General features: G+C 42.2%; 1 protein-coding gene across 3 annotated transcripts in view; it reads right to left on the bottom strand.

Moving 5' to 3' along the window:
* Positions 1–2,116: 2,116 nt before the first annotated feature.
* The window catches only part of LOC113024650 (protein phosphatase 1 regulatory subunit 29-like), a 310,310-nt gene continuing 298,352 nt past the window's right edge, over positions 2,117–14,074 (bottom strand). For all 3 annotated transcript variants that reach the window (XM_026171870.1, XM_026171872.1, XM_026171871.1), the window contains 2 exons: positions 12,782–13,773; positions 2,117–12,362 (listed from right to left, as the gene is read on the bottom strand). In XM_026171870.1, coding sequence (XP_026027655.1) covers positions 10,748–12,362; positions 12,782–13,773 — 2,607 coding nt within the window. In that variant the 3' untranslated portion in view covers positions 2,117–10,747. The remainder of the gene's footprint in view (positions 12,363–12,781; positions 13,774–14,074) is intronic.

Here is a 14,074-nt window from a genome sequence, read left to right on the forward strand (position 1 = left end):
TTAATTTTAGATTTAACCTAATATAATCTATGATATTTATTAGTCAACTAAAACTAAAAGAATTGTGAAACTGAATGGTCTTTCAATCAAAAGACTATGACTAAACTAAATCAAAATGAATGTAGTCTATTAGATGAGAAGAAAGGTGTCACACTAATTGTCTAATACAGCGCCCATAATTCATCTCCTTTAGCATGCATACATTTGCTGCTCACATGAACCCATCCCGGCTCCTCCCATCAATATCTGACTTTATCAGCATCATTTCTTTTGTCAGTCATTCCTGCTCTGTTCTCTGTTGAAGTCTTGCTGCTGTTCTCTCGCCTTCAGCTTTCCATGCATGCCCCCTTCCACATATGAGCACAAAGGGGTTCACAGAACTGAGCCATGTGATCAAATATGAATTACTGCAGATGGAGAGCTCAATCTTCATTGACTGCAGTGGTCCTGACAGAACTGCAGTTTAGATTACACATAGTTTAGAAGTGTTTCGATGCAGCACCACAAGCAAAGGGAACTCTCTCCTTTGTAAGAACAGGAGGACCAGAATCTCAAAATACAGGTGAATCAAAAAGAATTATTCGATTTCAAAGGCAAAAGGTAAGAATGAAAACATCAGTTTCACATGATTGCTGCTAGGTAATGTAATGGCAGCTGTGGGTACAGGGACTCCAGATATGCTTGCTAAAGCATCCACTTGTTAAATGATGATGTAACAACACTACTTCTGGGTCCAAGCTCCTGCTGCGTTCATTAAGGCTTTTGTCTTTTTAATGCGTTGCAGTGTTTTGCATCTTGTGGTGTTTTACAGGAACAAGCCCCTAAAAATAATTAGTGGTCATTGTCAGGCTCTCTGGCTTTTTATTAGCAGTATTCAAGTGCAACGTGTCATTAAGCTCAGTTTTTCTAAACTCACAATGTAACAACAGCCTGTGGGCTCTCAATTTTCCACCAAATATTGGAATGTTTCAGGAAAGAATCGCAGTCAGGCTGACTAAGAATAGGTTCATGAAACTTAGGATTAAAAACTGTTGATAGCCAGTCATATCGGTCCGATACTGACGTAAATTACTGGATCAGATATCGGAGAGAAATAAAAAATGTAATCCGATCCATTAAATATCGAAAAAGCACCTCACAAAACTTGCAACATGGTGTAACTCGGCTCATAACCGTAGCATGTAGGAGCAGTATGTGTCATGTGACAGAGCAGCTGTGTGTATTTCTAGCCTGACCGGTATTTCATCTCCAATGAAGTTATCCCAGAGAGAAGTAAAGCAAGTGTGTAAGTCCATCTAAAGCATTCCCACGTTAAGCTTAAATACCGATATATGGAGCGAGTGCCTCTTCTCTCTCCCTTCCTCTCCTGCTCCTACTTCAATCGTGAAACTGATCAATGATCAGCTGATCGGCTTTTCTGTGCAAGTCCCTCTCTCTTGTTTGTTTATTGCCCACTTTGCGCCAGAAAGAGGAAACCAGCGGCTGAACAACAGCAGCACGTTTAACCTTGATAAGCTGTTGTTAGAATTTATTTAACATTACTTTCTACACCAGGATCTTTTTCTATGCAGCTGACGGCTGGTAACTGTGCAGGGGCAGATCTAGCAAAGTTTAGCCAAGGGGGCCGATAGGGCATTAACAGGGAAAAGGGGGCACAAAGACATACTTTTCTTTCTTATTCTCATTTAAAATGTCTAGCTTTTAATAAATAATTATCTGAATCTTACACCCAAAGTTTTAATCTAATGTAAAATATATGGCTCAGGGGGTTGGGAATTGCATCTGTAACCGGAAGGTCACCGGTTCGATCCCTGGGCTCTCTGTCCTGGTCGTTGTGTCCCTGGGCAAGAAACTTTACCCTACTTGCCTACTGGTGTTGGCCAGAGGGGCCGATGGCGCGATATGGCAGCCTCGCTTCTGTCAGTCTGCCCCAGGGCAGCTGTGGCTACAACTGTAGCTTGCCTCCACCAGTGTATGAATGTGAGAGTGAATGAATAGTGGTATTGTAAAGCGCTTTGGGTGCCTTGAAAAGCGCTATATAAATCCAATCCATTATTATTATTATTATTATTATATAGAAGTCCATATAGTAACTGTTAAGTCTAATATACCCTAGTAAGCTATACTACTTTTTCCTTTGGGAAGATACCATCTGTGCAGTTTGCAGTTTGAGACCCGGGTGAGCAGCCACACTCATCATTTTACTGACGATGACAAAATCTGGGCAGTTTTAAAGTCTCAGTGATGCTAAAGTGCTTGTTTGAACCCAGAAATACCCAACAACTTTATATTTAGCTTCTTTGTTCGCTGTATTAAAAATACATCTTTTTGATATCAAATGATTCGTTTCGATACATACTGTATTTGAAAGTTATTTCAGTTATGTTATACTCAGTGCTGTGGGCTGCTGTGCAGTATTGATGCAAGCACTTTCTATCCAATTTCCCATTTTTTGTGTAATATTTGATCATCTAAGAAGTTCCTTTTGCTTCAAACAAGGAAAAACACAGTTAGATTTTGATCTTTTTGTGGAATTTGCTGACTAAAGAAAATGTATAACATTTTCAAGCCTTATTGACATGAGCTGCAGAGCACAGCCTCAACCTAACCAATGTGCAGGTGCATCACAGATGTTTTCAGCTTCAGTGACTTACACAAGGATATTTGTGACAGTCACTCCAAACCTGGACAGTTAAACTGCAGACTCTGTGTGTAATCCTGCCTCTTGTTTGCAGCGCTGTGTGTCAAGGTCATTCACACAAAGGGAGATTAATAGCACAGATGCTGAGGTGCCACAGTTTACTTTGTGGACTTCTGTTGGAGACTTGAGGTGTTAGATGGACTTCCCTTCGCAGTCCTTTTTGTCGCATTTGTTTCTTGTTCATCGCTGTTTGTTTGCCCATCCTTTTCTCTCCCTCAACCTCTTTTGTTTTCCTCATTGCTCACTCGAACTCAAATCAGGAAACAGCTGCGATGCAGTTACAATAACACTAGAGTTTAAACACTAAAATTCAGAGCCTTGCCTTTACTTAACCTGGCTCTGTGTGCTGTCTGGCTACATTTATTTTCCCCCTTACCCCCTGCTGCAGAGCAGTAGTGGGGAAAACTAGCACACCAGCCTTGATGTGAGAAAGCTAACCTGCTGGGCTTTTGGTAATCAGGCAACACTGGGCAGAGTGCTGCCGAACAGGAAGCGAGGACGTGACATATGGCGGCGGCTATTCACTTGGCTATGAGGTGCATGAACATGTATGCAATTATAGTAATTATAATACAACAGCAGTCATTGTATATGTGAGACATGTGTCTGGCTGACTGTGTGCATTGTAATTGCATACATGTGAATGAAAATCACATGACATGGCAGCACAAAATTACAATCTATGCTTGTGTGTATGCCCGTGTGCATGTTCATACGTGTGTCTGTGTGTGTGCATGAGTGGCAGCACGCGGGTGAATGAGTGCAGCCGTATTGGAGAGCCCTGCAGAATGAAAGGCAGATTAATTAAAAATGCTTCAGATACCCAGCCTCAGCTGTTACTCCCTCAACAGAACGGACCTTCATAACAAAGTCCCTCAAACACGCACTAAGTCATACACAGACACACACACACAGCGATATAAATGCTACCCAGTCCACTGATAAGAACACACAGCTCATGCAGAGCTGTACTGTCAGACACAACAGGTTGTTTGATTGAGACAAAAAATACATACATACACATGCACACTGTCGCCATGACACAAAACACGCACGTGCAGTACAGTGCTGTGCAGTACAGTGCTGTGCAGACGCTTTAAACACTTGCGTTAATTAGAACTGGTAATACATCTGATTGGTTCCCTTTGCAAGCGTGACAACATCCCAAACCTACTGCTGAGAAATTCGAAAAACAAAACTATCTTTACTGGCAAAAAAGAACAAGGAGTCCTGCAACAGATGGTGCTGTAGGGCCCCCAGGAAACATCATCAAGTCACACAAAAAGACAGAAGACAGTGAGACAGCATAAATCCACAGAAGAACTGTGGCAAGTTCTCAAAGATGCTTTGGGGGACCTACCAGCCGAGTACACTAAAGAAGTGTAACAAACATCTGTGCCAGTTTAAAGAACAAAGGTGATCACACTAAATATTGACTTGAACCCCCTGCCTTGTACAACACTTTGGATTATATGAAATTTTTTTAAGCATCTCTAATTTATCTTTAGTGCCTACAAATTTTGTGGCAATGTTCATTCCAGTAGCAGAGCAGTGCTGTCTTCCTGAAGTTGACTGCCTCGATTTAAAAACTGAGAAACAAGGTCCTTGAAAAGCCCAGCGGTGATGAAAGCTTCAGCGTGACAGGCATATTATCAGCTCTTCTACACGGCTCTGTGTGTGTGTGTGTGTGTGTGTGTGAGAGAGAGACTTTGATTGTCCAAAGGTGAATCAAACCCTACTTTTTCACACGTACAATAACTGTGGTGATATTTTGTGCTCTCATTTGATCTGTGTCTGCAGAGCAGGAGGGCTTCTGCAGGTGTGAGAAAATCTGTGATTAAACATATGTCACTGCTACAACTATTCATTTTAAAGCGGGACAGATCAGAAGGACCCATGAGAACTCAACATAACATTCACAGTAAGTGATTTCATTCTACAGGAAGTACAGACTGGAACAGAGTATGAGAATTACAACAGTGAAAACAGGAACAGTGCAGAAAAGAAACACCAATTATACAGGGAGGTAAATACAGAAACAAAAACAGACACTCGGGCTCTTAGGCCTGTAAAGACACTGAGTTCATTTCTACAGATGTTTGGTTCCACTCCATCTGCATATAAAACTCGCCGTTTTGGCACTTTTAAGACCATATGTGTCTGTAAACGTGGATAGAAATATATTCAGTCCATGTTTTGTGTAGGCAAGTGTGAATATGGTCTCTCTGTGTGTGTGTGTGTGTGTGTGTGTGTGTGTGTGTGTGTGTGTGTGTGTGTGTGTGTGTGTGTGTGTGTGTGTGTGCCAAGGTGTTTTCGTATACAAATGTGTGTAGGTATATATGCTCACGTGTGGGAAGGTGTATGTAGTGTGTGTTCTTACATTTTATGTCCATAAAGTGTTACTCTAAACTATTCAAACACGTACAGTATATTCATTGATTCTCTACATTAGCGTTTGTGTGTTTTGTGGAGTTGTGTAAGAGTGTGTGTTTGTCACAGTTGGCCACCGGTAAAAAAAACTCTTCTGTTTTTGTTGCGTGTTGGTTTCATGAGGCAACTCCCTCCGTCAGTCTCTCTTGTTCGGTTGACAGTGAGCCGAAAGGTCAGCGGATCTACCGTCAACCCACAAATAAATCAACCAACTGACGACTCAACTTCAACAGCAGACAGACATTTTTAAAATCACAGTCCTGCTTCCTCTGTGGAGCCAGTCAAATAGCCAAAGACAAAAGTCAACTCGGGGTTCTTCGGGGGTTTGGACTTGTTATCAAGCCTCTAGTTTGATACAGACAAGTCACAGAGCTTCTTTCTCAGTGCCAGTAAGCAATATAGTTTCACAGTGCTTAAAATTTAAAGTGTTGAAAGTAGTTAATTAGTCTGACACCTCTGAAAGGGGTGTGAAATGGTGTTTTTCAAATGGGGGAAGGGGGGGGGGGGCAGAAGTGACTGTTATTTGGCAGAGATCAGAAATGATAGTTAATGTAAGTATGACCATCCAGGGTAGAAAACTAGCCTGGCATCACCAGACAAACTTAGGAATGTCAAATAGTCTGAAACTTCTTGGTTCACTTTTGATTTCCAGCAGGAGCAGAATACAATATTTCTGGATGCAATCAGATAGACTGAAAACCACAGTGAATTCCTCATTAGCTCTCAGGTAACTGCTAGCTTGGCTGATAACCTAGCAAAACCAATGGTGAACTGCACCAAACACTTTAACTGAAAGTCTGTGCTTCTTGAAAGTTGGAGCTTCTCCAAGTCTAAGAAAATTGCCTTCAGAAACTTCTTAAGCTTCCGCAACAGATCACTTGATTTACCAGATTGTGGTTCGTTCCCTTCAGCTTCTAAATAGTCTGTGGTGAGACTGGAGGACCTTTGGCTCTGCCTATCAATTAGTATTCATCACAATCCATGAAAACTCAAACTCCAAGTACAACAGCACTGTCTGTACTTGGTTTAACCCAAACATAACACGTAGTGTGGATAAAATGAGAATAGCACTGACCTGCTGATAACTGCTTTTCCATTATTACAGGTCCTATAATACAGGTCCTTAGATCAGTATGTTGAAAACTCTGAAGTAAAATAAACAAATACAGAAATTAAAGCATAGCTGAAAAAAATATCTCCAAGAGCAGCAGGGAGGGAGGGAGAGCTCAGAATGAACAGTAAATTAAACCTGGCCCGGGAAAGCAAGACTGTCCCATCGTGTCACGCTTTAACACAAAAAATGCACGTCTTCAAATTGCACCAAACTGTGGCTTCTGAAATGTAATCTGATCTAAAAATGTATCATATTTTACATGTTTACAACATAAATTGATTACTTTGTTTAGCAGAATGCAGATAAATGTGCCAAGATAGGTTAAGAGATTAAATTGTTAGGACGTTACACTTCCTGTAGCACATACTTCTCACCCAAGACTCCCATTTTCTACAGTGATATTAAACTCAAGGAGAACGGGCAAAAAGTTATATTTGCAGCATAGGCTTCTGTGGTCCATTACCTTGTTAATGGTAAAGGAAAAATAGGCAAAAAGGGATAGAGGGAGGAATTCTTCTGAGTTTACTTCAGCCAGACGCTATCTGTATAGTGTTTTAATGTTTACAGCATTAATACAAAGCCAGTGTTTCCACTGCAGACTTCATCCTATGGATTCATAAGTTTAATTAAAAAGGAGCAAAGAGACCTCGCTGCCATTCCCTGGGAACCATTGCAACCCATTGGTTTCTGTGCCTGAGGTTCACATTTAGAACAACTACAACTCCAAAGGGAGGAAATGAGCAGGGTTGTTCTGTGATTTTCCATGACTATTGATTTGTGTTTTTCAATAAGCCTGAACTTCAGAAACTTACGAAACTGAAATAAGAAGCCAAACTTGCGCAGCAATGACTCCCCGAGGCAGCCAGTGATATTGTCTAGAAACCACCGTGAATTTGTTTGAGGCATATAGAAACTATCCTTCTAGTTTATAACTTAATAAAAAGCTTTTAGACCAGACCCATTCAACCCAAAGTACCAGGACTAGAATCGTGATGTTAATGCCAGTTTTGTGGCACAAAAAAAAAGAAGCCTAGCGAATTATTTTTGTTCAGAGCATACACAATGCCTGATTACCAGTTTAATTGTACTCTTGAATTCCTCTCCTCTGGGTAAAGGTAGTTTGACTTGTGAGACTGCCACAAGCTGTGCTTTCTCAATTGTTCCCTGTTACCTTTAACTTCTGAAGGCCTACGATTTCATACATGACCATGGTTAAGTACACAGACTGGAAAGAAGATGCACTCTATCAAATCCCAGGTTATAGAATCTGTACATTTGTCAGTATCAACCAGTGGAAGTAAAGAAGAGCAAAGCTTGGTCACCATGTATGAACTCCTCTCCGGGGCAGAGGAAAAAGTCTGCTTGGAGAACAGCTTGGTTAAAGAGTAATTTTATAGATTTAAATAAACACTGGACTGGTGGACAAAAGTGAGTGATGGTCTTGGTAATGGTGTGACGTATGGCAAATTGGAAACTATGAATAATTCCATGAATAACTGAGCTAATGTTATTCCTTACATCTAAAGAAATGCCTTCGGGGTACGTGAGGGTAACCTCAGCTCGATTCCCCTTCTTCTTCCAAGTTAAGCCATTATTTTTTTAAAAAGCTTCTACCCCTGCATAGCCTGTGGTACTAATTTAAAACTAATTGATTGGTGATTCCTTTTGTACGTTACAAATAGGGGAGCTGCCAGTAAAACTTGAACAAAAGGCAAAAATAGAACACTAGGCACTTTATAAAAAATGGACACGGTCCAACTGAGTGCCCAAGGGAATTCACACTGTGGATTTTTTATGCGCTACCACTCGCCCAAATTAGGTTCTATTGATCTAATGATAAAGTAATGACATTCTGCTGACATCCCATTGCAAACACCAGTGGGTCTATTGCACTGACTGCCACAGATGACATAGAAATGCCAGTTATTACTCAAAATAATAGAATATCAAAAGCAAAAACATTCTCTGACTTGTCTTTGTTTTGGTTTTTTTGGTCCAGGTTTTGAGAGATTGTGCCATCACACTGCTGCAGTGGAAGTGAAGGTGATTTTCATTCAGACAAATTAAATATATTACAATCAGACATTTCTTTTAGTGACAAAGGGTGGCAAATTATAACATATTTGGATGGGACAATTTATGCAGAACAAAGTGCAGTGTTAAAAAATCTAATAAAATGACATGTCCCAACTGCTTTTAAACATGATCATTTCTATTTCTCACAGCAGATTTGGGGTCATTTGCGCTGACCTTTGCGACTCTGCCTATTCTTTAGACGTACATTTTATAGGTGAAAGAGTAAATAAATGCCCCATCAAACTCACACTGTCAATGGTGGCTTGATTCAAGGCCTATCAAAACAATAACATCAGATTAAATCCTGTGGAAAATCAAATAAGAATGCATTACTTGCATGCCTTGCAAACAGGCCAATCCAGACCAATCATACTCAAAGCAGAAAGAACATAGCCCAGAAGGTTATAGCCTAATTTCACCTTCACCTGCACAAGTGAAGGTGAATGACTTTTTGTTTTTCACGCCAGTGTCTGACTATCATTCCTGCCTGCAAAAAATGGAGGGAAATGCAAAATGATGAGACATTATATAAATAAAAAATGGGTAGACAGACAGCAAAACAAGGCTATCCGTTATTAATTTCAGTCAAGCTCTGAATCCTGCAGAGTTAATAATATCAGCAGAGCCTTCTGACCTCAGATGATGATACAACATCAGCCTTCAAAAATTAGTCATTAATTTATCCCATTAAGTTGGACAGAGTTGGCAGAAAAACAGAGGGAAATGAGTTATATTTGCATTTTAAGAATTTATAGCTTGTAATAGGAATTTGGGCAGAAAATTAAATAAAAATGCTCAAGGTCTCTTGTTTAGTCCACAACAGTCCCAAGCCTTGCTCCTCTAATCCATTTTCATTGTATTAACCATAGTTTTAAACCCTAATCCTAAATAAACCAAGGCTGTAACTTTCCTTTGTTTTCTTTATACTTTGCTGACCACAATGGAAAAGATTATAATGGAAACCTGTAAAGTCATACCTCCCAAGGGCACTTTGGTCCAGGTCTAGCGAGCTACCAGCTTCCACCCAGAGCACAAGGTGGTCATATATAGTGTAGCGTCAGAGTACATCCCTAGGGTCTTCACCCTGCGTATTATTCATTTCATCTTAACGTGTAGTAGTGGAAGCATTTCACTTTTTTGTTTTTAGGGTTCCTTGCATTCAGTTGATTCAAAGGCAACTGACAATACACTGAAGTCTGTCTGCATAATGGGGAAATTGTTAAAAATGAGATGCTGCTACAGTAAACCCTTACTTATTCTTAGTTTGCCTCTATTCCTAAACATGATTACCATTTTCTTTAATATAGGAGCTAATGGCTGTCCTGTAAACCTGCATAACTCAACCTAAAGTAATTTCTGCAAGACTTGGACTATTGAAATGTAAATTTTTCATCTCATAACTTCCCTTATGAAAAGAAATATGCTACAACTGTAAATAAGAAATGGACTATGGGACAAAAATGCCTGTGGGTCTTCATGCTATCTCAACAGACAATACACAGTTATGTACTCACTCACATTCACTCATAACTTCCTGACTTTGTTGTTATCCATATATTAGCTGTACAGGCTTTGCTACCTTGGGTGAGCTTGAGAATAATAAACGACTCACCGACAACCAGAACTTTACTCTTTCACACACAAGTAATCACTCAAGCATGCAGAAACTGCACGTGCATGTCCATACACTACTGAACATCTGTTTGTAGGTGCTTCAAATCAATGAGTGTGCGCAACACAAAGCGTTCCTGAACTATTCTCACACCGGCTAATCGCCAGGAAGAACAATTAACCTGATAAGTATCATTTAATGTCTTCCCTAAAGAGGGAGATTCAGGCTTTTCTAAAACAAAACACACCTAATTCTTCACCCTGCTTCCTCATTACCATCCTAAATGATGTTTCTATAGGACAGCAGGTACTGCCGTGCCATGGAATGATTGTTTTGTGAATAACGGCTTGATGGGATTAGAGAAAAAACAGATGGCGCTTAAGTCATGATGGGTGCTGTTTCTGGGGAGATAGCTGAGCTCCAGTTTGCCAGCAGTGAGGTAGAAGACGTTTGCTTGTCATCACCTCGCCTTTGATCATTAGTGATTAGTCAACAGGTCTGTGAAGCCTGAAAGGACCAAAGTGCCCAGGGTGAGGCAGGATTCTCGTTAAAAATCATTCGTGTTGAGGTGAAGACAGAGGAGAACCTTGGAAATAGCCTCTGAAAATGTCAATGGATTTTCACAAAATCAATTTTTAAAAATCACCAGGAGAATACCTCTTTAATTCTTGAACAGGCGCCTGAATGACCTGTGTCGCTAGACACCTCTGAGGAAACATTATCTGTCTTGCTACCTTAATATGTTCCTCTTCAGTAGTCTGCTGTTGGCATTCATTCCACAATCTCCCTTAGGACATAAGCTTTGCTCCCCAGCTCACAGCTTCTGCTGGGCGGAAACACCTTTCCAGTAGTCCAAAATATCATGAAGGTCCTCGTCCTTGGCAAACTGCACCTTCTTGCGCAGAGCATGCCCTGCTGCTATATAGGATGCTTCCTCTCTAGGGCTTTTCTTGTAAGGTCGGAATCGCTCCCAGATTCGCAGTGTGCTCTCAGATGAGTACTCTGGACTGGAAGAGTAGCCAGAGTTGTAGTTGTGGTGACGAGAAGGTGAGAGCTGGGAGTAGGTGGATGTGGCATCCCTCTTGGTGCGCCCAAGTGGCTTGAGAAACGAAGCCTTTTGGGATGGTGAAGGCGATTCATTGCCACCCTCATAGTAGAGTGCAGGAAAGGAGTGGCGGTGCTCAGAGCTATGATAGTCTGGCTGAACTTCCAAGTGCTGCTGTTGCTGCTGTCCAGAGCTTACAGCGCCACCTCCATTCCCACTATTACATCCCATTCCTCCCCCATTTAAGCTCAGGCCTCCGCCATTAATATTTCCCATTCCATTTCCGTTACAGCCTCCTATTCCACCACCTCCTCCACTTCCTCCCGCTCCAACACAACCCACGGGGCTACCCTTTTCTCCTGGGTACTTGGGAGGATCACTGCGCTGCTCAGGGATGTCTACACTATACACTCTTGTGTTCTTGGCAGAGCCTGCAGAAGGGGGACCACAGCGGTTCTTAACCACAGCAGTGTCTGCGCTCAGTTGCCTCTGAAGGGGCCGCACTGCATTGGCTGGGGGTGGATCACGGTAAGGAGGGGAGAGAAATCCACCCCCGCTGATACCAGGCCGCTCAGATAAGGGCATGACCAGGGGCACTGGGGCCATTGAAGGCGGGTGAGGCTGTTGATGGAGCTGTGGATGAGGCTGAGAATGGGGCTGAGAATGGGACTGAGGATGTGGCTGAGGATGTGGTTGAGGAATTGGCTGAGGATGAGGTTGTGGATGAGGTTGAAGGTGAGGCTTAGGGTGCACCTTTGGAGAGGAAGCCATGATCTGATCTCCAGGGTGACCTGGAGAGAGGGGGAGAAGGTTGCGCGGGAGCGATGCTATGCAAGGAGGCTGGGAGGACACAGAACTGGTATTGTCAGCTGTGGTCACAGCATTAGCTGAGGCATCCAGCTTCAGGGCATCAATGCAGTTGTTGATAATCTGGTTCACCTTATCGACCTCCTTAGCAATGGTGGAGATCTCTGATGCTGAGCCACGACCGTCATCATCTGAATCCTCCCCAACCTCCGTCCCATTCTCAGCCCCACCTCGCATATCCACAACTACTTCCCCTCCTGGCCCTGCTCCTCCAGCTGCCATCACTGCCTCCCTGCCTTCCCCTGCCATTCCCGTTGTCCTTATATCCATGTAGTTACCCTTGCCACCCATAGCCTCAGAGAAGGCAGTGGCCATTTTTTCCACCTGTGGCAAGGTGGAGAGGCGGGAAGAACTGGTGTTGGCTGAACCGTGAAGCATGCCTGTGCTAGAGGAGGCAGATTGGGGCAGCTTGGCTCCTGCACCGCCTGAATGGTGATGCTGGTGGTGAGCCTGCTCCTGAAGACGCTGCATGGCATTTGGGTCATTGACTACAGCTGCAGCTGCTTCTGGGCCATACCTAAAAAAAAAGGTCAGATTTACTTTTAAACAAACAATACTCTGTTTCCATATTGCGTACCTTTTCTAAAAACTGGTTTCCCTTCAGTGATGGCCTAAGATGACAAAATCCTTGCTTTTTTAATTAAAGCTTAAAGAATTATAAAAATGACCTAAAGACTCGATAAAGAGTATGACTGATTTTTTTAAGCCATTGCTTGCAGTTAGAATAAATGAGGTCTTTCATAAATTCAAAAAGAAATGCACTGCAGCAAAACAACTAATGAAGAGATAATGAAATAATAAATTGTTCCAAAGAAGTCAATTACACCCACAGGACATAGTCATGTCAGTTTTTGGCTACAACATCCAAAGATGCATGACAGAAGATTCTATTGTGATCCCCAAAACTTTGATTAACAAACATGCACTGTCTCATACCTCATTTCCAAAATTGTTTTCTTCACACTAATTGCTTTTTCCTTCTCTTCCTGGATGCGTCGGCGCCTCAGACAGTAATAGACAAATCCAAGAACAATGACCATGCCAAACAGACATCCCAGGATGGTCATGATGTAGTGGGTTGTTGTTGAAGGATTCGTTTGGTGGTCCAGTGGTCCAGTAGCTCGTGTGGTAAAAGACATGCAGGTGTGGTTGTACTTTTGAGACTTCCTTACAGAAGCCACACAACAGGTGTAATTGGACTGTGGTTTCAGCCCCTTCAAAGTTATGGTGGCTTTGCTTGACTTGAGGGATATGTCCTCTTCAAGAGAAGTGTTGTTATACCGGGAGAGAACATACATCTTACTGTAGGGATGTGGGATCTTGACTATTAGTGAAGCTGTGTACGGAGCAACTGTTTGAAGTTTCATAGAAATTTGAGGGTTATAGATAGGGTCAGCAGTGGATGAGGTGGTTGGCTGATGGTACACACCTTGGTCTTGGTCCAAACCCATCCCTGAGCCATCTTGATCTGGCATCTGAGAGGTCATCCCTGGAATTATCACACCATCACGACACATTGATAATAATATGTTTCGAGCATTTCTTCCATTTCCATACCCGGGACTCAAGAGTGGATAGCCAGTCATTTCTGGAGGTGTTTCACACTGGAGACGGTCATAGGTGCGGGTGACATTGTTAAACTCATCCAGCCAAGTGAGAAAACTGTAAAGCTCGCAGCCACAGTGGAACGGGTTTCCACCTAGTTCACATACTGTCAGTCTGCTGAGAACCGTTAAAGTAGATGGGTCAAGACGGGCCAACTTGTTGGAAGATAAGTCTAGGCTGTTGAGGTTGGGACACTCCCAGAAGGCATTGGTGGCAATGACCTCAATGAGGTTGTGTTGCAAGAAGAGGCACTGCATTCGACCCAGACCTCTCAACATGCCCTCAGTCAGGTTGGTTAGTTTGTTGTAGCCCAGTTGAAGAACCTGGGTCAAGGAGACAATCGGCTGTTAAAAAATATGCTCAGTTGTTCACCACATTTTCATTAATTGGTTGTTGCTTTTCTGTAGAGGATGTCAGAACACAGTTTAAGCTGAAACAATTTGGGAACATTTTGCTGCATTATCTAACCAAGTGTTAAGACATGAGTGATTCAACCGGACAAACATCTGAAATGATATACACAAGAAATTCACAGATTCATTTGCTGTTAACACTTACATTTAGCATGGTCTAAATGGGATTCATATTTAACCTCCTAAGACCTGAACTCTTCCACGTCATGCA

This window comes from Astatotilapia calliptera, chromosome 6 (assembly GCF_900246225.1).
Source record: "Astatotilapia calliptera chromosome 6, fAstCal1.2, whole genome shotgun sequence".
Classification (NCBI taxonomy): Eukaryota; Metazoa; Chordata; class Actinopteri; order Cichliformes; family Cichlidae; genus Astatotilapia; species Astatotilapia calliptera.